Here is a 23,486-nt window from a genome sequence, read left to right on the forward strand (position 1 = left end):
GATGACAGAAGTTACTGCAGCATTCCTAAAAAAAGAAACTCTTTAAAAAAGTTAAATGGGCATTCCTGTTGTAAAATAAACCTATTACATGAGCACAGAGCACCTTGGAAAACTTGTACCAATTCCTTTTAAACATACCCAGTACTCATTTTAAGATATCCTTCTCCCCTAGACAGATCAACTTTAGTCTCAGTTTTGACAGAGGAAATACTTTCCCTGGAATTATAAGGCCTATGAAGCGTAAATTTAGAGAGTATACTGGAAGGGTTGACAGAGTCTTAACAACTGCAATGCAAAAGTGCTACTATAATGCATGTAGGTTTTGAGTGTGTGTGTATATAATCACTTATATGCGCCCGACACCTCCCCTCTCCCCAAAATATTCTCTAGGGCTATAAAAACATAAATTATCTTTTTGTTTGCCATATCACATCAATGATTATCTCACACTTGGGAGGAAAAAAAAAGCCTTGTAATCCCCAGATCAGCAAAAATTGCTCAACGACCAAGATTCTCACAGCAAAACTACTTGCTGGAGCCCAACTCACCACTGATACAAAAATAGCTTTTGAAATTCTGAAAAACCATTTAAAAATACCCATGTCGTGTTACATGGTATACCATGCAGCGATGAAACCTGGAATAATACTCTGACCTTCACTGCTCAGGATAACCCAACACGACGTCCCCCAGGCTTCCCTCCGGCACATGCGTGGTTACGATCAAATTATCTACTCACAAAACATTATTCCAACTTTCATCGGAGCATCTCATACCCCTGTAAATAAAGGTTTAAGTGGCTAACGGGATTTTTGCAGTTTAATCTCTCTTCAAATTCAGCAGCCAATCTATACCTGTGAAATTTCTCTCTAGGCCTTTGGAAGAGAGCACAGCTCTACGTAGAGCCGACTTCTGTTTTCACGATAAAAATCCCTCAGGATTGAGCTTGGCAGCTTTCGACTAAGTCTGGTCAGAAAACTTTCTTCCTGGGAAACCCATCGAGCGGAAATCCCCCACATCTCTCCGGACGAGGCCTGTACGTTCTCTCTGGATCGCGATAAAGTGCAACGCAAGGTTCACCTCTAGTATCTACGGGGCAGAATACCCCCTCTCCCCACAACCTCAGGCTGATGCGCGTTCGTCCCTAGTCTCGATCGGCTGAAACGGATGAAATCGTTTAGCTTTGGGGAGGCTGGTATTCCCAATGGGAATCGGTGAGCGATGGATCGGTGTGAAATGGAACGCGAGAATCCCCCCGCCGCCCCGGAAGTCGGATACTCTGGAGACGTGACCGATGACAAGACGAGGGGCCCAGAATTGGAAAAAATAAACCAACCAACCCCCCACCCCCACCCCGCCCACCCCGCTCTCTTCCCACCCTTCCACACTTCCCACCCCCGCCCAACTTCTTCGTGCGACGCCGGAGCCGTACTTTTCCGGCCCACTCCAGATTTCCGATCCCGCCCGCCGGGGAGGCCGGGCGGCCCGCTAGTCGAGGCCCTCTTGCTCTTCGCCGCTGTCCCCTCCGCCATCCATCCTCTTTTCTTTATGGCTGTCGTAAATCCTCCTCATCTCGTCTTCGTACTTGATAAAGTTTTCCCCGAACCGTGTCCACGCTTTGTAGGGCACCGTGATGGTGTTCCGGTAAGGCGGTCTGACCTCACTTACCTTGAGGAAGATGCCATACCTATTGGAGCCCACGTCAAAGTAGAACCTCTTGTTGTCTACCCTGAAAGAGGTCCCCTCGGGGAGCTCGGGGGGCTCGTCGCCGGCTCCCCTTCGCTCCTCCGCGTCCCCTTCGCCGTAGTCCTCGATCAGCTGGACCAAGGCGTCCCTGAACTCGATCATGCCCTGGGCGGGCAGGACGATGGTCTGCTCCTGGCCCAGCGCGTGGCCGAAGTAGCCGATGACCCCGGGCCCCCGGACGGCCGTCTGGCGGATCCTCAAGAAGCGGCCCCGCTGGTTCTCCTTCAGGTCCAGGTAATACCTCCGGTTGTCCCTCTCGATGGAGTCCGTCTTGAGGACGCTGTGCGGGTGGTCCTCGGAGGCCGGGGAGGCCGGGGGCGGGGACGGGGCCGGGGGCTGGTCCTGGGCCCGCTCCGGGGCCGAGGTCGAGGCCGGGGCCGGCCTCCGCGGCCGCCGCCGCCGCAGCAGCATCCCCCCGTCCGGCTCCCGGCCGTCGCCCGGCTCGGCCCGGTGGCCCTTGAGGCCCAGGTGGGCGTAGTGCTCGATGAAGTCCCCCAGGCAGTCCTTCAGCTCGGCCGCCACCGACAGGGACAGGGTCAGCTTGCTCTTGCGGATGTTGTCCTGCCGGCCCCTCCCGATCCACACCTCGGCGATCTTCAGGAAGCGGCCTCGGGAGCTCTGCTTCACGTCCAGGTAGAACCTCTTCTTCTGGATGTCCACCCGCTTGGAGGCCAGCTCCTGGATGTCCGCCGCGCCCGGGCAGGCCGAGCCCGAGCCCGAGTAGGGAGGGTACGGGCCCGCCGCGGCCGGCGGAGGCGGCTGCGGGGCCTGGGAATAGATGCTGCTCCGGCTTAGGCCGGAGCCGCCCACGCTCCTCCCGCCGCCGCCTCCTCCTCCTCCTCGACCCGCTCGCTCCATCTTCAGCTGCAAGATACATCCCGGGGAGGAGGAGGGAAAAAACAAATCACGGGCGGGGGGCGCCTTCTCCCCCGACCCCCACCCCGCCTCCCCGGGGCCCGCCCGCACCCGGCCTCCCTCCCTCCCTCCCCGCCCTCCACCCTGCCCGCCTTCCCGGGGCCCTCCCCGGCCCACCCCGACGGACCCAGAGCGGACACTCACATCAGCTCCGCCATCACCGTTGATGCCGATGCCCTTCACCGCCGCCGCCGCCGCCGCCGCCGCCAGCTCCCGGACCCTCCGCCTCCCGCCGCCGCCTCCTCCTCCTCCTCCTCCCCCGCCGCCGCCGCTCGTTCTCCCCCCCGCTGGACTGGCCGGGCAGGGGCATCGCCCGGGGCTCCCCCCGCCGCCGCCCCGGACCGTGACACCCGGGGGGCGGGGACCGGGGAGACGGACGAGACGGGGAGAGGGGTGGGCGGGGGGACCCCCGCCGACCCCGCCTCCCCGCGCGCGGCCCGGCCCGGCCCCCGGGGACCGAGCGGCCGACCCGCAGCGCCGGACCCCGCGGCGGGGCGGGGCGGGCGCGGAGTGGCGCGGAGCGCCGCGGACGAGGAGGAGAACCGGGGCTGGGGAGGGAGGGATCCGTCCTCACTTGGCTTCTCCCTTGGCTTCGCTTGCTCTGCACAGCGTGGCTCAATGGAAAGAGCACGCACTTTGGAGTCAGAGGTCATGGGTTCAAATCCCGACTCTGCCAATTGTCAGCTGTGTGATTTTGGGCCAGTCACTTCACTTTCTTTTAGACTGTGAGCCCACTGTTGGGTAGGGACTGTCTCTATAGGTTGCCAACTTGTACTTCCCAAGCGCTTAGTGCAGTGCTCTGCACGCAGTAAGCGCTCAATAAATACGATTGATTGATTGATTGATTCTCCCGGCCGCCCGCCAATCCCGGCTCCGGAGGCGGGCGCTCCGCAGAAACTACATTTCCCGGCGGCCGAGGGCAGGAACTCCGAGCGTGCGCGCGCGCGCGCGCCCGCAGGCAGGCCTGCGCGGCGGGAAGAAGGAGGATTGGGATCGGGATCGGCCGTCTGCGCGGGCAGCCGGTGATGCCCGGCCCGGCGCCGCGGCGGGCGGGACCAGAGCGGCCGGCCGCTGCACGACAAACCCTGGGGGTCGGCGGGAGGGACAGCCCCCGGCCTCCGTCCGCAGACCCCAGCGCCCCGAAGGTAGGTAGGTAGGCCGGCCGGATGGCGGGCAGGAGGGTGGGCAGGGCCGGGTACCTCGGGGCACCTCGGCCCGCCGGCCGCAAGTCATCGTCATCATCATCATCATCAATCGTATTTATTGAGCGCTTACTATGTGCAGAGCACTGTACTAAGCGCTTGGGAAGTACAAATTGGCAACATATAGAGACAGTCCCTACCCAACAGTGGGCTCACAGTCTAAAAGGGGGAGACAGAACAAAACCAAACATACTAACAAAATACAATGAATAGGATAGATATGTACAAGTAAAATAAATAAATAAATAGAGTAATAAATAAGTACAAACATATATACAGGTGCTGTGGGGAAGGGAAGGAGGTAAAATGGGGGGGATGGAGAGGGGGACGAGGGGGAGAGGAAGGAAGGGGCTCAGTCTGGGAAGGCCTCCCGGAGGAGGTGAGCTCTCAGCAGGGCCTTGAAGGCAGGAAGAGAGCTAGCTTGGCGGATGGGCAGAGGGAGGGCATTCCAGGCCCGGGGGATGACGTGGGCCGGGGGACGATGGCGGGACAGGGGAGCCGAGCCCGGGCGATTGATTGATTGATTATTACTCTATTTATTTATTTTACTTGTACATATCTATTCCATTTATTTTATTTTGTTAGTATGTTTGGTTTTGTTCTCTGTCTCCCCCTTTTAGACTGTGAGCCCACTGTTGGGTAGGGACTGTCTCTATATGTTGCCGATTTGTACTTCCCAAGCGCTTAGTACAGTGTTCTGTCCATAGTAAGCGCTCAATAAATACGATTGATGATGATGATGATGATGATGATTGATCTGGGCGGGAAAATCCAGAGCAAGGTACAGTTACAGTTGGCACCCACAGACTGCGATTGGCGTGTCATCAAGAGAAGCAAGCGTGGCTCAGTGGGAAGAGCACGGGCTTTGGAGGCAGAGGTCATGGGTTCAAACCCCGGTTCCTCCAATTGTCATTCATTCAGTCGTATTTATTGAGCGCTTGCTGTGTGCAGAGCGCTGTACTAAGCGCTTGGGAAGTACAAGTTGGCAACATACAGAGACGGTCCCTACCCAACAGTGGGCTCACAGTCTAGAAGGGGGAGACAGACAACAAAACAAAACATATTAACAAAATAAAATAAATAGAATAAATATGTACGAATAAAGTAAATAAATAGAGTAATAATAATAATAATGATGGCATTTGTTAAGCGCTTACTATGTGCAAAGCACTGTGCTAAGCGCTGGGGGGGATACAATGTGATCAAGTTGTCCCACGTGGGGCTCACAGTCTTAATCCCCATTTTTACAAACGAGGGAACTGAGGCTCAGAGAAGTTAAGTGACTTGCCTAAGGTCACACGGCAGACTTGTGGTGGAGGCGGGATTCGAACCCACGACCTCCGAGTCCAAAGCCCGGGCTGTTTCCACTGAGCCACGTACAAACATATATACAGGTGCTGTTGGGAGGGGAAGGAGGTAAGGTGGGGGGGATGGGGAGGAGGGAGAGAGGAAGGAGGGGGCTCAGTCTGGGAAGGCCTCCTGGAGGAGGTGAGCTCCCAGTAGGGCTTTGTAGTCAGCTGTGTGACTTTGGGCAAGTCACTTCACCTCTCTGGGCCTCAGTGACCTCATCTGTAAAATGGGGATGAAGACTGTGAGCCCCTCGTGGGTCAACCTGATCACCCTGTAACCTCCCCAGCGCTTAGAACAGTGCTTTGTACATAGTAAGCGCTTAATAAATGCCATCATTATTATTATTATCAAGCAAACCAAGGTATTTAGCCATCGTCAGTGCTGTTTACTGAGCGCTTACTACGTGCAGAGCACCGTATTAAGCTTTTGGGAAAGTCCAGTACAATAGCTCTAATTCTATTTAACTCTTCAGTGGAAAGAACCCGGGCTCCGACTCCGCCACTTGTCAGCCGTGTGACTTTGGGCAATCACTTATTTTCTGTGTGCCTCAGTTCTCTCATCTGGGGATTAAGACAGTGAGCCCCACGTGGGACAGGAACTATGCCTAACCCGATTCTCTCGGCGCTACTCTAGTAGTTAGAACAGTGCTTGACACATAGTAAATGCTGAACAGATACCATTTTTAAAAAAAGAAAACAAAATCTTACAGTCCAGAGGTGGAGGCAGATAGTAATTATTTATTTATGATATACAATTTAAAGATGTGTACATAAAGCACCATTGGGTTGAGGGTGGGGCAGATATCAGATGTACAGAGGTCACGGATCCAAGTGCATAGATGATGCAGAAGGGAGAGGGTGTGCAGTAATTATGGTATTTGTTAAGCTCTTAACTATGTTCCAAGCACTGATCTAAGCAATGGGGTAGATACAAGGTAATCAGGTAGTCCCACGTGGGGTTCACAGTCTTCATCCCCATTTTACAGATGGAGTAACTGAGGTACAGAGAAGTTAAGTGACTTGCCCAAGGTCACAGCAGACAAGTGACGGAGCGGGATTAGGTATATAACAGAGTTGGTAGACATGATCCCTGCCGTCGAGGAACCGGCAGTCTGTTGGGGGTGACAGATGATAAAAGAAATTACAATTAGGGAAAGGTTCTGAGTGTAAGGATATGTAAATAAGCACATATTCCCTGCCTTGAGGTTTACACTTTAATGGGGGTGGGAGGGACAAAGTACAATTTATGGATAGTGACAGTGTAAGAAGAGAAGTACAAGCAAGCAGTACAAGCACTTAGATTGTGAGCCCCGCATGAAAGAGGAACTGTGTCCAACCTAATTAATCTATATCTACCCCAGTACTTAGAACAGTGTTTGACACATAGAAAGTAGTTAACTATGTTCCAAGCACTGATCTAAGCACTGGGGTAGATACAAGGTAATCAGGTAGTCCCACGTGGGGTTCACAGTCTTCATCCCCATTTTACGGATGGAGTAACTGAGGTACAGAGAAGTTAAGTGACTTGCCCAAGGTCACAGCAGACAAGTGACGGAGCGGGATTAGGTATATAACAGAGTTGGTAGACATGATCCCTGCCATCGAGGAACCGGCAGTCTGTTGGGGTTGACAGATGATAAAAGAAATTACAATTAGGGAAAGGTTCCGAGTGTAAGGATATGTAAATAAGCACATATTCCCTGCCTTGAGGTTTACACTTTAATGGGGGTGGGAGGGACAAAGTACAATTTATGGATAGTGACAGTGTAAGAAGAGAAGTACAAGCAAGCAGTACAAGCACTTAGATTGTGAGCCCCGCATGAAAGAGGAACTGTGTCCAACCTAATTAATCTATATCTACCCCAGTGCTTAGAACAGTGTTTGACACATAGAAAGTAGTTAACAAATACCATTAAAAAATCACAGTGAATCAGCTGAAATAGTAAAATGTACAGATGATAAATACAGAACTCTAAAAATGCATTTCTGTACAAATGGTAAGGCACCTTAGGCAAATACAAAAGTGTCCAGGGTGGTGGTTGGTTTGACATAGCTAGGCCATTTGTGAATTAACTGGGGAAGGCTTCTTTGAAGAGGTAGGATTTTAGATGAACTTTAAAGATGAGAGAAAATTGTAATAGGGTGGTTTTTGGGGGAAGAGACTTCCAGGATGGGGGACTGTATGAGCTAGGGATTGGAAGTGGGACTAGAGAGCAAGGTACAGTAAGATGCAGAGGTCGGGAAGAGGGAGTTGGGAAGGAATGGACAAAGAGAGCCAATGTGGAAGACAGAATGATGAAGATCCTTGAAGATAGCATAAGGAGTTTCTGCTTGTTGTGGAGGAGATGGGTGTCCATTGAGGATGGAAGCTAGATCAGAGGGGGTCAAGGAGAGAATTGGAGGAGAGGAACTTGAGACAGTGGGTGTAGATAACTTGCACAAGAAATTTGGAGAGGAACTGTAGGAGGAAGCCCTGAGACTGAGCCCCCTCCTTCCTCTCCCCATACTCCCCATCCCCCCCACCTTACCTCCTTCTCCCCACAGCACGTGAATATATGTGTATATGTTTGTATGTATTTATTATTCTATTTATATTACTTGTACATATTTATTCTATTTTTTTATTTGGTTTATATGTTTTGTTTTGTTGTCTGTCTCCCCCTTCTAGACTGTGAGCCCGCTGTTGGGTAGGGACCATCTCTATATGTTGCCAACTTGTACTTCCCAAGCGCTTAGTACAGTGCTCTGCAAACAGTAAGCACCCAATAAATATGATTGAATGAATGAATGAGGAAGATGGGGAAATAACTGGAGGGAGCCGTGGGGTCAAAGGAGGGTTATTTTAAGATAGGGGAGAGGGGAGACATGGGCTCGTTTGAAAGCAGTGGGAAGAATCAATTGGAGAGCAAACAGTTGAAGAAGGTGGTCCAGGAGGGAAGAAGGGAGGAGGCAAGTGCTTTGAGAAAGCTGGAAGGGATGCATTCAGATGCGTATGTGGAGGCAGTGGATTTTGAGAGGAGGCAGGAGATTTCCTCTGGAGATACTCCTTGGAAAGATGGGAGAGTTGAAGACGGGGCAGGAGGAGGGCTGGGACTGGAGAAGAGCAGGAGGGGTTTTAGGGAGACCATGCCTGATAGTTTCAGTTTTCTCAATCAAGTATGTGGCCAGGTTATTAAGGGCAAGAGATGGAGGAGATGAAGGGGCAGGAAGTTTGAGAGGAAGTTAAACACCTGGAACAGTTGGTGAGGGTAGTGGACGTGGGTGTCAATAAGGATGGAGAAAAATTTTGCCGGACAGAGGCAAAGCACACAAGGATAAACTTGAAGTGGGTGAGGTTGGCCTGATATCTAGATTTCTGCCAGGAGTGCACTTTTGCTCATGCACAGGAATGAAGGAAGTGGGCTTTGGAGATCATCCATGGCTATGGGTTAGTGGTACGAGATGGATGAAGGGGTAGGGGAGCGAGTGAGTTGAGTTCAGTTGAGAAGATGGTGTTAAGGCTGTCAGTTTGGTCATCAAGGGGAAGGTAGTTTGGGTATGGAGGCTAAATGGCGCAATGTTGACTTGAGGAAGTTGGATGGGGTCAAAAGATAGGTCACAGTGTTCCCAGAATCTAGGAAATGCGGAATTGTAGATTAGATGAGTGACTGGGGCTGGAGAGCTAGATTTGGGAGTCATATGCATAATCATTCAATCAGTGGTGTTTATTGAGCATTTACCTACAGCAGAGTACTAACTGCTTGGGAGACTACAACGTAACAGAATTGGTAGACATGTTCTCTACCCACAATGAGCTTAGTCTAGAGGGGGAGATGGACATTAATATAAATAAGTAAATTATGGGTATGTGCATAACTGTTGTGGGCCTGAGGGAGGGGTGACTAAAGTGTGCAAATCCAAGCGCAAAGGCATTGCAGTAGGGAGTGGGAGAAGAGGAAATGAGAGCTTAGTCTGGGAAGGCCTTTTGAAGGTGTTGTACTTTCAATAAGGTTTTGAAGATGAGTGATTGTCTGTTGGATAATAATAATGATAGCATTTATTAAGTGCTTACTATGTGCAAAGCACTGTTCTAAGCACTGGGGAGGTTACAAGGTGATTAGGTTATCCCACGGGGGGCTCACAGTCTTAATCCTCATTTTACAGATGAGGTAACTGAGGCACAGAGAAGTGAAATGACTCGCCTGAAGTCACATGGCTGACAATTGGCGGAGCTGGATTTTGAACCCATGACCTCTGACTCCAAAGCCCGTGCTCTTTCCACTGATCCGGAAGATGGAGGGCATTCCAGGCCAGAGGCATGATGTGGGCAAGAGGTTAGTGGTGAGATAAGATTGAGGTACAGCGAATAGGTTGGCATTTGAGAAGCGAAGTGTTTGGGCTGGATCATAAGCACTTAGACCAGTGCTTTGCACATAGTAAGTGCTTAATAAATGCCATCATTATTATTATTATTATTATTATTATAGTAGGAAATCAGGGAGGTAAGGTGGCATGGGCCAAGGTGATTGAGTGCTTTAAAGCTGATGGTAAGGTGTTTGATGCAGTGGTGCATGGGCAGACATTGGAGGTTCGTAAGGAGTAGGGAAACGGACTGAACATTTCTGTAGAGAATGATCCGGGCAGCAGAGTGAAGTGTGGCCTGGAGTGGGGAGAGGCAGGAGGCAAGGAGGTCAGCAAGGAGGCTGATACAGTAATCGAGGCAGGGTAAAATAAATGATTAGATTAACATGGTAGCAGGTTGGGTGGAGAGGAAAGGGTGGATTTTAGTGATGTTGTCAAGGTTGAACCAAGAGGATTTAGTGATTGACTATGTGGGTTGAATGTGAGAGAGGAGTCGAGGATAACACCAAGGTTATGGACTTGTTCATTCAATTGTATTTATTGAGCACTTACTGTGTGCAGAGCATTGTACTAAGTGCTTAAAAAGTACAATTTGGCAACAGAGACAACCCTACCCAACAATAGGCTTGCAGTCTAGAAGGGGGATACAGGAAGGATGGTGATGCTGTGTATGATGACAGAAAAGTCAGAGGGAAGATGGGGTTTGGGTGGGAAGATAAAGAGTTTTGTTTTGGATGTGCAAAGAGGTGTTAGGTCGAATCACGTGAGTGGATGAAGCACCACAAAAGGGTATGTTTGGAGTGTGAGAAGAGTAGGGGGCGGCTCAGAACAGAACCTTGTGGAACAGTAACAGTTAGGGGATGAGGGACGGAAGCTGGGCTGGTGAATGAAACCAAGGAGCTTTTCGTGAGGTGGTAGGTGAACCAGGTGAGGACCTTTTTGGGAAAATTCTGGCCTGAAAGAGTGTTGAGGTAAAGGGAATGATCCACATTGGCAAAGGCAATTAAAGCCACTCTCTTTTGGAAACTCTCTTCCCAGTTGTGTAACACCACCAACTATTCCAAGTCTTGCAGAATAGTTCAGGGACCCCAATTGACCTCATTTCCAGAACCCCCAAATACTAGACAAATTCCATGAGCTAATTTCCTATAAGATAATTGATTTTATTTTATGCACAACCAACTCTAAATTACCTATGGGACGGGTGGCCAGAAGAATATGGGTAATTGGATTATTCATACATTTCATAGAGCCTGTTTTAGCTATTAGTATCATGTTTCTTTACCACCTGATTTTTTTTTCCCACTCCAGATCTGCCTTCCAGTTGCAAAATTGACTCGTTTGAGTTTCTTTTCTTTCTCCGCCCCTTCACCTTACAGACATGGTGGTGAGCATTGAATTGGTGTGAGGGCAGACAGCAGAGAATTAGAGGAAAAAAAGCTTTGGAAAATGCAGTCAGTCATCATTTCTTCAGAGTCTCAGGGGGCAGAGTATGTTATTACCTGCTGGGGGAAGTGTCAAACAAAATAGAACATAGGAGCTGTCTAATGGGCTAGGAAGGATAAACAAAAATAGATGGGAATGGAAATGATAGAAATATACCTAAGCAGCAGCTGCTACAGATCCCCCTCTAGACTGTAAGCTCACTGTGGGTGGGGAATGTGTCTGTTATGTGGTTGCACTGTACTCTCCCAAGCACATAGTACAGTGCTGTGCACACAGTAAGCACTCAATAAATACAATAGATTGATCGATTTAGTGCTTCGTGATCTTTGAGGTGATGAGCTTAAAGGTTTGTACTTGAGTTGCCAAAAAATTTTGGCATAACTTGAACCAAGTTGGGGTTTTCTGGAAAGGCATCATGGAGGCAAGTCAGCAGAATTTTGAAGAGTTGTGGTATGTTTTTCACATTTAATATTTTCCATTAATTTATGCTACTTTAATTATTGTGTAAATTATTCACTTATTAGCACTCAGTCACCTTGCCCCTTCCCACCTTACCTTGCTAATTTCCTACTACAATGCAGGCCACACACTTCACTCTGCTGATGCCAACTTGCTCCCTATACCTTGATCTTGTGTATCTCAGCACCGTCCGACTGCCCATGTCCTCCCTTTGGCCTGGAACTGCCTCCCCTTTAATATACGACAGACCACCACTCTCCCCACTTTCAGAGCCTTATTAAAGCACATCTCCAGTAGGACTTACCTGACTAAGCCCTCACTCCCCCCGACTTACTCTTCTTTCTGCACTTGGATCTGTGCTCCTTTAAGAAGTTGATATTCACTCCACCTTCAGGCCCATAACACTTAGGTACATGTCCACAATGTATTTTACTGCCTGTCTCCCCTTCTAAACTGTAAGCTCCTTTTGGGCAGGAAATATGTCTACTAACTCTGTTATATTGTATTCTTCTAGTTGCTTCGGTCAGAGTTCTGCACACAGAACCACTCAGTAAATATGATTGATCTGGAGAGGAAGACAGAGATTAGTATAAATAAATAATGCATAGCAATGTACATAAGTGCTGTGGGGTTGAGGGTTGGTGAAGACCTGATGCCCAAAGGGCACAGATCCAAGTGTGTAGATGATGCAGAAGGTAGAGGGATCCTGGGAAAAGTGGGCTTAATTGGGGAAGGCCTCCTTGGAGGAGATGTGACCTTAATAAGACTTTTAAGGTAGGAGAGTAGTGGATTGGTGTATATAGAGGGGGAGGGAGTTTCAGGCCAGAGGGAGGACATGGGAAAGGGATCAGTGTGAGATAGACAAGAACAGGGCACAATGAGCAAGCTAGCAGTAGAGGAACAAAGTGTGTTGACTGGGCCGTGGTGGGAGATCAGCAAGGTAAGATAGGAGGGAATGAGCTGATTGAGTTCTTTAAAGCTGATGGTAAGTGTAACCATATGATTTGTGCACTTACTGTGTGCAGAACACTGTATTAAGCACTTGGGAGAATGCAATACAACAATAAACAGGCATATTCCTTGCCCATATTGAGCTTACAGTCTTGAGGGCGAGCTTGCAGGAGGGTTTTTTTTTTCATGTGGAGTTGAATGTGCGTCTACTGAAGGTTCTTGAGGAATGGGGAGACATGGACTAAACTTTTTTTAAAAAAGTGATCTGGGCAACAATGAAATAGGGGCTGAAATGAGGAGACAGGAGGCAGATGCAGTAGACAAGACAGGATAGGATAAAGGCTTGGATCAGCGTAGTGGCAGTTTGGGTGGAGAGAAAAGGACAGATTTTAGTGATGTTGTAAAGGTAGAACTGACAGGATTTGGTAACAATTTGGTGAATGCATGTGTAGTATGAAAGATGAGTCGAGAATGACACCAAGATTATGGGCCTGTGAGATAGGGAAGATAGTGATAGGGGAGGTCAGGATTTGGTTGGGACATGTTTAGTGTGAGGTGTTGGCCAGATGTCAGGGTAGAGGTGTCCTGAAGTCAGGAGGAAATGTGAGACTGCAGAGAAGGACAGAGGTGAGGGCTGGAGCTGTAGATTTGGGAATCATTGGCCTAGAGATGGTAGTTGAAACCTAGGGAGCTAATAGGTTCTCCAAGGAAGTGGGTGTTGATGGAGAACAAGAGGGGATCCAGCACTGAGTCTTGAGGGACCCCCACTATCAGAGGGTGGGAGGCAGAGGACGAGCTGGCAAAAGAGGCTGAGAATGAGTGGGCAGAGAGATAGGAAGAGAGCCAAGAGAGGACAGTGTCAGTGAAGCCAAGGTTGGATAAAGTTTCATGGATTTGGGAGTGGTCCACAGTGTTGAAGACCACTGGGGATCTACTGTTCTACTATCTGAGCCATTCCTTCTGTTTGTAAACTATTTTATGTCTCCTTAACTAGATTGTAAGCTCTTTGTAGGCAGGGACCATGCTGTCCCAAGTACTTAATGTTCTGAACTGGAAACAGGGATTGTATAATTCAGTATGGAGTTGGGCATCTTGATGGAGTCCTCAAAAAGATTCTGAAATGGGAGAATTGGGATGATCCCTTTTTTTCACCTGAAAAACTTAGCTACAAAAGGGGAAGATAGGTGAAAGTGGAGTTCATTGTTCTTTTCTGGCACTCTCCAAAACCTGAGAGGTTGGGGGTGAAGAGTCCCTAGGAGAGAAGTAGAATGTTGGCATTCGATTAGATTTGTGTTTTTTCATGCATTTTTTCCCTCTTGCTTCCCACCCAGAATGAGAATTTAGAGTCTGAAATGAGGCAGGCTCAAAGTTCTGCTATCCTCTTGAGAGAAATACTGAGAGAAAACAGTGAACTAGGAGGAGGCTTAAATTCTGTTCTTTGTTCTGCCCTGACAAAGTAGAGAGCTTTAAGTGAGTTACTTAGAACAAAAATGCCTTACTGGCTTATAATCTGTTCAGCCAATCTGTCAATCAGTTGATAGTATTTATTAAATGCTTAGTGTATGTGCTGAGCCCTCTACTAGGCATTTGGGAGCACGCTGCAGCGGGATGTGGTATGGCGGCGTCTGGCCGGAGGTCCGTGAACGAGGGGGGGCCGCGGGGGCGTGCGGGGCTGAGGAGCGTGACCCCTGCTGCCCCTCCGCCACCCAGCTGTCCTGACCAGAGACAAGCAGCATGGCTCAGCGGCAAGAGCCCGAGCTTGGGAGTCAGAGGTCGTGGGTTCGAATCCCACCTCCACCACTGATCAGCCCTGTGACTTTGGCTGAATCACTTCACTTCTCTGGGCCTCATCTGGAAAATGGGGATGAAGGCTGTGAGCCCCACGTGGGACAACCTGATCACCTTGTATCTCCCCCAGCACTTAGAACAGTGCTTGGCACATAGTAAGCGCGTAACAAATACCAACATTATTATTATTATTATTATTAGGGAAAGAGCAGTACGGTAGGACCGATAGACACATTTCCTGCCCACAAGGAGCTCAGGGTTTAGAGCCCATTGTTGGGATCTGATTTGGTCTCCACTGCCAGGGACCCTCCCTAAAATCTGACAGAAAGTTACTCTCCCCCACTTCAAAGCCTTATTGAAGGTAAATCTCCTGCAAGAGGCCTTCCCTGACTAAGGCCCTCTTTCCTCTTCTCCCACTCCCTTCTGCATCTCCCTGACTCGCTCCCTTTGTTCATCCCCCCTCCCAGCCCCACAGCACTGATATACATATCTGTAATTTATTTATTTATTTATTTATTTATATTAATGCCTGTCTCCCCACCTCTAGACTGTGAGCTTGTTGTGGGCTGGGATTGTGTCCGCTTGGTACAGTGCTCTGCACACAGTAAACACTCAGTAAGTACGATTGAATGAATGAGTGAGGACAGGTATTGAATTCCCAAGCTTCAAATGAGGGAACTGAGATACAGAGAAGTTAAGTGACTTGCTCAAGGTCACAAATCAGGTTAGTAGCAGGGTTGGTATTAGAAATCAGGTCATCTGATTCCCAGACCCATGCTCCATCCACTAGGCTGCACTGTTTCCCTGGTACATTAGTGACCAAGAGGAAAGAGGAAGGATGCAGAACATGGTTGGCAGTAAAGTACGTTGTTGGTGAGCAATGAAGGGTTGGATTAGGCAAGTGGATTTGATACTGGTGGTACCCGAGAGCCCGTGGAACTTTTGAGCATGTGAGTGGCAGCATTAGCCTGATGTTGAGAAGGTCAGTTCATTCTGCCAGTTAGATTGGAGCAGAGAAAGACTGGAATCTGGTAGACCAGAAGGAGACATCTTGCAATTTCGCAAGAGAGTGAGTTCTAAGTGGAAGGGCAGGTGGGATAGGTACGATTGATAATGATGGAGAAGTTAGGAAGTGCTGATGGTCTTTTACAGCCTATTTGAACATTTTATTACCTGATGGGAAAGGCTTGATCTTCTGGTACTTGGTATAGAACCTGATGACCTTAGAGCCTACCTCACTGTGGGACCACTCACCCACAGCCTGCCTCTGGCCTGGAACGCCCTCCCTCTTCATATCCGATAGACGAGCAATCTCCCTGTCTTCAAAGTCTTGTTGAAAGCACATCTCTTCCATGAGGCCTTCCCCGACTCAGCCCTCATTTCATCTTCCCCCATCCTTCTGCGTCACCCTTGCACTTGGATTTGCTACTTTTGTTCACCCGTCCCTCAGTCCTACAGTACTTAAATACATACATTATTTATATTAATGTCTGTCTCCCCCTAAAGACTGGTGCTTGTGGTGGGCAAGAAATGTATCTACCCACTCTGTTATATTGTACTCTCCAGAATATATATGATTGATTGATTGGGGCTTGGGAAGGTTGTGAAAGTCTACTGCATACTTTTCATTTAGTCTTATTTTGGTTTCTCTCTAAATCTTTTTTTTATTATTATTACAAACCAGAGCTAGCCTAAGGTGGATGAAAAGAACTCAAAAATGACTCTTCAGCCACGTAAACTTCCTGAATGGATGTCTTCCCAGGATAAGGTATGATGTTCCCTGTCATTTTACTTCTGTGCTCTGCGTATAGTAAGCACTCAAATAGCATTTCCTCATCTGTAAAATGGAGATTGACTCCTACTCCCTCTCCCTACATAGTGGAGACTCTGAGCTCCCTGTGAAGCAGGGGCTGTATCCTCCCTGGTGATCTTGTATCTACTTCTGCACTTGGTGCAGTGCTCAACACATGGAAAGTAGTTAATAAATAGCAAAAAAATGAATTGATTCCGTGGAAGAGATTCAGCCACACTTGCACACAGTGATAAAATATGTGCCTTTTGGGCGTTTGGTATTCACCCCATCCTCAACCCTATTGAATACACATACATACCTATAAATTATGTATTATAAATTGGTTATATTAACATCTGTATCACCCTCTAGACTGTAAGGTTATTATTATTATTACATTTGTTAAGTGCTTACTATGTGTCAAGCATTATCTTAAGTGCTAGAGTAGAGTAGTCACGTCCCTGTCCTTTACAGAGCTCACAGTCTAAGTAGGACAGAAAAATTAAATGATTTGTCCAGAGTCACACAGCAAACAATTAGCAGAAATGAGATTAGAACCAAGGTCCTCTGACTCCCAAACCTGTTCACTTTCCAGTACAGCATATTGCTGTGTTGTGAGTAAGGAGCGTGTCTTCCTGCTCTTCTGTATTGCATTCTCCCAAGTGCTTAGTACAATGTTCTGCACACAGTAAATGTTCAATAAATACCATTGATTGATCTCACGGCAGTATGTTCTTCCAATCTGGACTGTAAACAAATTATGGGCAGCTAACATGTCTGCTAATTCTTCTGTATTGTACTCTCCCATGCTCTTTAGAACAGTGCTCTGCACATAATAAGCATGCCATAAGTACCATTAATTAATTAAAAGACAGAGATACATGAGAATACTAAAAATGTCATTCTTGGGTCAGATGGATGGGCAATCATTGGAGGTTTTTGAAAAGTGGGGAGATGTGAACTGAATGTTTTGGGGTTTTTTTTGCTTTTTTTTAAAGAAAAATGATTCAGGCACTATAGTGATGTATGGACTGGAGTGGGGAGAGACAGGCAGGGAGGTCAGCGAGGAGGCTGATATAGTAGTCAGCGTGGGATATAAGTGCTTGGACCAATGAGGAGCAATTTGAATGGAGAGGAAAGGGTGGGTTTTAGCAATGATGTGAGGGAGAACTGTTAGGATTTAGTAATAGATTGAATATGTGGGTTGAATGAGAGATGAGTCAAGGATAATGCCTAACAGGCTTGTGAGACAGGGAAGATAGTGGTATTAACTACAATTATGTGAAAGACATTGAGGCGGACAGGGTTTGGGTGGGAATATAAAGAGTTCTGTTTTGGGCATGTAAAAGTTTAAGGTGTTGGCGGAACATCCAAGTAGGGATATCCTGAAAGCAGGAGGAAATGTGAGATTGCCGAGACGGAGAGAAGTCACTGCTGGAGAGGTAGATTTGGGAAACTTCAGATATGGGACTGCGTGTAGTAGCCAATTTCAGATGCTTGCCACCTCCCCCCAGGGCTTAATTCGTCCATTCACTAGCCATGGCTGGAGCACCTTGTATCTACTCCAGTGCTTAGAATCTACTCCAGTGCTTAGAACAGTGCTTGGCACATATAAGTGCTTAACAAATAGCATAATTATTATTATTATTATTAGAGGTGTATTTGAAATTCTGGAATTGGCTGCTGCAAAGCCCAAGTGAGTTGCAGAAAGAAAAGTGGCTACTTGTTAAAAAAAAAAAAAAAATTGGCACTTGTTAAACACTTACTATATCAAGCATTGTTCTAAGCACCGGGGTGGGTACATATTTATCAGGTTGGAAACAGTCCCTGTCCCATGTGGAGCTAAAAGTCTAAGTTGGAGAGAAGAGAATTCAATCCTTATTTTACTGATGCGGTAACTGAAGCACAGGGAATTTAAGTGATTTTCCCAAGATCACACAGCAGTCATGTGGCAGCTCAGTGGAAAGAGCACGGGCTTTGGAGTCAGAGGTCATGGGTTCAAATCCCGGTTCTGCCAATTGTCAGCTGTGTGACTTTGGGCAAGTCACTTCACTTCTCTGTGCCTTAGTTACCTCATCTGTGAAATGGGGATTAAGACTGTGAGCCCCCCATGGGACAACCTGATCACCTTGTAACCTCCCCAGTGCTTAGAACAGTGCTTTGCACATAGTAAACGCTTAACAAATACCATCATCATTATTATTATTATTAGGTAAGAAATTAGAACCCAGATCATCTGACTCTTAGCCCCATGCTCTTTCCACTCGGTCACACTGCATCCTATGCTTCTTCTTGTGCTCCTCGTCTTCCTTCCCAAGTCACTTGGCTGTTCTACCTAGGAGCTAGATGCCTATTCCTGGACAAATTAAACACTGTACAAATTATTGCATTCTTGTATTTAAGTATCTGTTGGATGCTTAGCATTGTTCTCAGTGCTTGGGAAAGTACACTTCCAAGGGCTTAGTACTGTGCTGTGCACACAGTAAGCACTCAATAAAAAACATTCATTGATTGATTACAGTAAAGCAATACAATCCCTATCCTTGAGAGTTGGATCCCTTTTAAAGGCACAACCCATGTTCTGGTCCTTGAAAATGTTGTTATAACATGTATAAATTAGGAACCATTCCAGAACCTCTGGAAAGGTAACATGAAATTTCTTCTCACACTATGTACAATAAAGATAAATGTCACTGTGAGAATAATTTAAAATATAACGTGGCAATATTAAATGAGCTGTAATATGGTTAAGTGTCTTTGCAAGAGGCTGCAGAACTAGAAGCTTGTTCAGCCGATTATGGTTTTATTACCTTTGGGAAGATTTGGTTCAATTTAGCCTTCAATAGCTTTCTTATTTTCTTCATAAAGCACTCTGTAGCAGGCTCACTTCTTCTGAACATCCCTGCACCTCTTTGAACTCTTCTCTTCATTAGGATTGTCTTCAGTCATATTTATAATCATGTTTATAATTTGTGTTCTTGAGTATTGATGCCAGACCCTTAAATTCAATTTTTTAGCTGGAGGAAAAAACTCATGACTACATCTTAATTTGGAGTTTGCTTTGGATATGATGCACCTATCAGCATTCCTCTGTTCTCTCCCCCAAAAGCCATCTCACCCAAATATGCTGTCAAATTTGATTTGAGGGCAGTAGGGTGGATTTCATACCCTGTATCCTAATTCTCATTGTGACTGTTTATTGAAGTTTCATTAGCACCAGCTTTCCAGGAAACAGTTTTAAAACTTTTACTCATTTCCAAATCCCTTATTCTTTGGGCTTAAAAGGACCAGCATTCTTAGCGATAGGCAGGGCAAGTCAGGAGACTGTTTTGGTATTGGGCAAATAAATGAAGGCAAACTTTCATCATCAATCCTTCCATTTTTTCTGACTCCAGAGGATATCTCTTATTGTCTCCTGATTTATTCTATTGTGGGAGATTTGAGTTTACTTCAAAAATGGATCCTTTTTTATTGTGATCAGTCTTGATTGCTATCAGACCGGTTTAAATCTTTTAAGATTTCTCAGTTGTTTCTATGTTTTTTAATGGTAACTGTAATCTCTCATTAGATTTACCAGGAAGGCTAACGTTAAATATACTTGCAATTAACCTGAATAGGGGATAAAATAATTTAAAATTTGATGAATTTTGTTAGTTTAGGATGCTATTTTACTCTGTTCCCTGAATCTAGACCTACGTCTGAATGAAGAAAATTAATCATTCATGCATAGTAATTGTTTCTGTTGTAAATTGTAATACTTATTTTCAGAAGATCATTCTGGAAGATGACCTTCCCTTCTTAGAATTCACGGGATCCATTGTTTATAGCTACGAAGCTGGTGATTGTTCTTTCTTGTCAGAAGATATTCGGTAAGAGAGTTGGCTCTCTGAAGCTTGAATTTCTCCTTTTTAAAGGGTAATAATAATTTATAATGCTGTAGACTGTATGCCAGATTTCACAGTCAGAATAGATATAGGCTCATTAGATCATTGTATTTCATTATTCTCTTTTTGATGTGATAACTTCTTTTCTGAAAAAAATGTATAATTTTCCTTTAAATAAGGTTTATGTAATGTCTAAAATTAGTACATGGGGATTTTAAGCATGCTTACAAATTAGTCTGAAAGTGTGATATGCCTTTATCGTTTTTTCTGGAATGTTCAGATCTATAAATTACATATTATAAATTATTTATATTTATGTGTGTCTCCCTTTCGACTCTAAACTCATTGTGGTCAGGGACTTATGGAAGTGGGGATGGGACTCAATAAGAATGGAGCTAATTTTGTTGTATTGTACTCTCCCATATGCTTAGTGCAATGCTCCGCACACAATAAATGCGCAATAAGTACAGTTGATTGACTGATTAACATTTAACTAAGTGTCTGTGTAAAACTACAGAACAGTCAATTGAAAATTAGTCAACTTAGGGAAACTAAGCGCCACCGTAAACAGGTAAGAATATATTGGCAAAGAAATACTAGATGATACTTTTTTGGACATATATTGCTGTGAGAGCTGAGCATATGATGGATGCCACATTCTACTTTTTAAGGAACCGTAGCTCCCACAGTGCCATTGATATGCTGTTCTTCATAACGCATGCAAGACAGAATCACAAACAACAAAGTCCTGAATCCCAGTTAGTTTTGCTTGCTTTGACATGTGAGACACAGCCCTAAATCTTCCTGGATTGGTTATATGGAGAGAATGACTGCTGGTGGACACCCAAGAAATTGCTACAAAATGGACTTAAAGTGGGAAGGGCATAGGAAAAGAGAGGAGAAGAAACAGTTAAAAGATTCAGTGAAGCATTGGCATCCGGAAGACAGTACGAGCTGTCCTTGGACTTAATCGGTGGTATTCATTGAGCACTTACTACGTACAGAGCACTGTACTGAGTGGTTGGGAGAGTACAACAGATTTGGTAGATACAATCTCTGCTCACAAGGACCTTCCATTCTAAAGGGGAAGACGTGATTTGTTCTTGAAATCTGTATCTTGAGTTAAAGGGTTGTGAATTTGACTGATTTTCTGATAGGAGCAATATTAAAAGTGGCTATTGGGTTCTGATCTATGGCTAGTTCCCTTTTTGTTCCAAAATTACCCTGTAGTGCATATTTATTCAATTAGGGATTAATGTACGTTGACATGGGCTTGCAGGGTAGCTCCATATTTTTACCAAATTTTACCAAAATTATCCTGAATTGTGTACTAAATTCAAGTTAAGTAATATTGTTAAATTAATGTATCATATTGCAAAGAGCAGTCATATCAGCAACATTAAAAAAGCAATCGCATTGACATGGGGTTGCAGGGTAGTTCCTGCTGTGGCTATTGTGGCTACTTCTGCTGGCGCTGCCGACCCCACTGAAAGGAAATGGAACCTGTGGTTCATTCGTGGAGTTATGGAAGGAAGGAAAGGAGTGCGAGAAGGGAGCTGGGTGAGAGTCCCGAGTACTCCCCCTTCTCGAGCTGCAGAGGCACCACTCCTCCTAGACTAAAGCCTAATCAATCAGTCAATCAATCAATCGTATTTATTGAGCGCTTACTATGTGCAGAGCACTGTACTAAGCGCTTGGGAAGTACAAATTGGCAACACATAGAGACAGTCCCTACCCAACAGTGGGCTCACAGTCTAAAAGGGGGAGACAGAGAACAGAACCAAACATACCAACAAAATAAAATAAATAGGATAGAAATGTACAAGTAAAATAAATAAATAAATAAATAAATAGAGTAATAAATATGTACAACCATATATACATATATACAGGTGCTGCGGGGAAGGGAAGGAGGTAAGATGGGGGGATGGAGAGGGGGACGAGGGGGAGAGGAGGGAAGGGGCTCAGTCTGGGAAGGCCTCCTGGAGGAGGTGAGCTCTCAGCAGGGCCTTGAAGGGAGGAAGAGAGCTAGCTTGGCGGAGGGGCAGAGGGAGGGCATTCCAGGCCCGGGGGATGACGTGGGCCGGGGGTCGACGGCGGGACAGGCGAGAACGAGGTACAGTGAGGAGATTAGCGGTGGAGGAGCGGAGGTTGCGGGCTGGGCAGTAGAAGGAGAGAAGGGAGGTGAGGTAGGAGGGGGCGAGGTGATGGAGAGCCTTGAAGCCGAGGGTGAGGAGTTTCTGCCTGATGCGCAGATTGATTGGTAGCCACTGGAGATTTTTGAGGAGGGGAGTAATATGCCCAGAGCGTTTCTGGACAAAGATAATCCGGGCAGCAGCATGAAGTATGGATTGAAGTGGAGAGAGACACGAGGATGGGAGATCAGAGAGAAGGCTGGTGCAGTAGTCCAGACGGGATAGGATGAGAGCTTGAATGAGCAGGGTAGCAGTTTGGATGGAGAGGAAAGGGCGGATCTTGGCAATGTTGCGGAGCTGAGACCGGCAGGTTTTGGTGACGGCTTGGATGTGAGGGGTGAATGAGAGAGCGGAGTCGAGGATGACACCAAGGTTGCGGGCTTGTGAGACGGGAAGGATGGTAGTGCCGTCAACAGAGATGGGAAAGTCAGGGAGAGGACAAGGTTTGGGAGGGAAGACAAGGAGCTCAGTGTTCGACATGTTGAGCTTTAGGTGGCGGGCGGACATCCAGATGGAGATGTCCTGAAGGCAGGAGGAGATGCGAGCCTGGAGGGAGGGGGAGAGAGCAGGGGCAGAGATGTAGATCTGGGTGTCATCAGCGTAGAGATGATAGTTGAAGCCGTGGGAGCGAATGAGGTCACCAAGGGAGTGAGTGTAGATTTCTTCTTCTCCCACTCCCTTCTGCATTGCCCTGATTTGCTTCCTTTATTCACCACCCTCCCACCCTTCCCGCCACCAGGCCAACAGCACTTATGTACATAGCTGTAATTTATTTATTGATATTAATGTCTGTTTCCCCTTACAGACTGTAAGTTGGTTGTGGGCAGGCACAACTCTGTTATATTGTACTCTCCCAAGCACTTAGTACAGTGTGCTGCCCACAGATAGTAAGCGCTCAATAAATATGATCGATTGATTGATTCACTGTCCTGGTAGACAGACCAGCTTGTAAATGGAAAACTTGAATGAAAATAACTTTTTTGAATGTTGAGGATGAATGGAAAACTTGAATGAGGATAACATTTTTGAATGTCGAGGATGGTTTCAAATGAAACTATTTTAGTAGGTTGAATTTTTTCATCAGGAAAAACTCACACACTGTTTTGGGCTCTATGCCAGAGTAAAAAGCAGCACTGCTAGAATGAAACATTTAGATCCTTTCTGGGTGGGAAGTCCAAGAATTAAGATATCTTATGCCTCAGTCCATCATCAGCCCCCCTCTTTTTACACAAGCCATCCAGAGATATCTGTGAAAGACAGACACCATTTATCTCATATTTTGTAGCTATTTCAGTTGTGTAGCTGTTTTTAGCCATCTTGGACGCATCTAGGAATGTTCCTCATTGGTTATGTCCCCTACGAACATGAAGGCCCTGTGCATCCTCAAATGTGCTGCTGCCTACGTTTATGCAGTAGCT

At 46.6% G+C, this 23,486-nt stretch overlaps 2 protein-coding genes across 4 annotated transcripts in view; one reads left to right on the plus strand and one right to left on the minus strand.

Annotated features, from left to right (window-relative positions):
* Positions 1-1,443: 1,443 nt before the first annotated feature.
* On the minus strand, positions 1,444-2,604 carry PURG (purine rich element binding protein G). The gene has a single exon (XM_038747202.1). It carries the CDS (start codon positions 2,602-2,604, stop codon positions 1,489-1,491), a length of 1,116 nt encoding a protein of 371 aa, XP_038603130.1. The 3' UTR covers positions 1,444-1,488.
* A 1,068-nt stretch (positions 2,605-3,672) lies between these two features.
* WRN (WRN RecQ like helicase) overlaps positions 3,673-23,486 on the plus strand; it is a 115,771-nt gene continuing 95,957 nt past the window's right edge. Inside the window, exons 1-3 of one of the 3 annotated variants that reach the window (XM_038746693.1) lie at positions 3,673-3,806; positions 15,882-15,965; positions 19,758-19,858. In XM_038746693.1, coding sequence (XP_038602621.1) covers positions 15,915-15,965; positions 19,758-19,858 — 152 coding nt within the window. In that variant the 5' untranslated portion in view covers positions 3,673-3,806; positions 15,882-15,914. The remainder of the gene's footprint in view (positions 3,807-15,881; positions 15,966-19,757; positions 19,859-23,486) is intronic. The other 2 variants (XM_038746692.1, XM_038746691.1) reach the window with 2 other exon arrangements.

Source organism: Tachyglossus aculeatus, chromosome 5, assembly GCF_015852505.1.
Source record: "Tachyglossus aculeatus isolate mTacAcu1 chromosome 5, mTacAcu1.pri, whole genome shotgun sequence".
Classification (NCBI taxonomy): Eukaryota; Metazoa; Chordata; class Mammalia; order Monotremata; family Tachyglossidae; genus Tachyglossus; species Tachyglossus aculeatus.

What these genes read in the sequence shown, in the direction of transcription:
- PURG (XM_038747202.1), bottom strand. Translation starts at nt 2,604, where the DNA reads ATGGAGCGAGCGGGTCGAGGAGGAGGAGGAGGCGGCGGCGGGAGGAGC.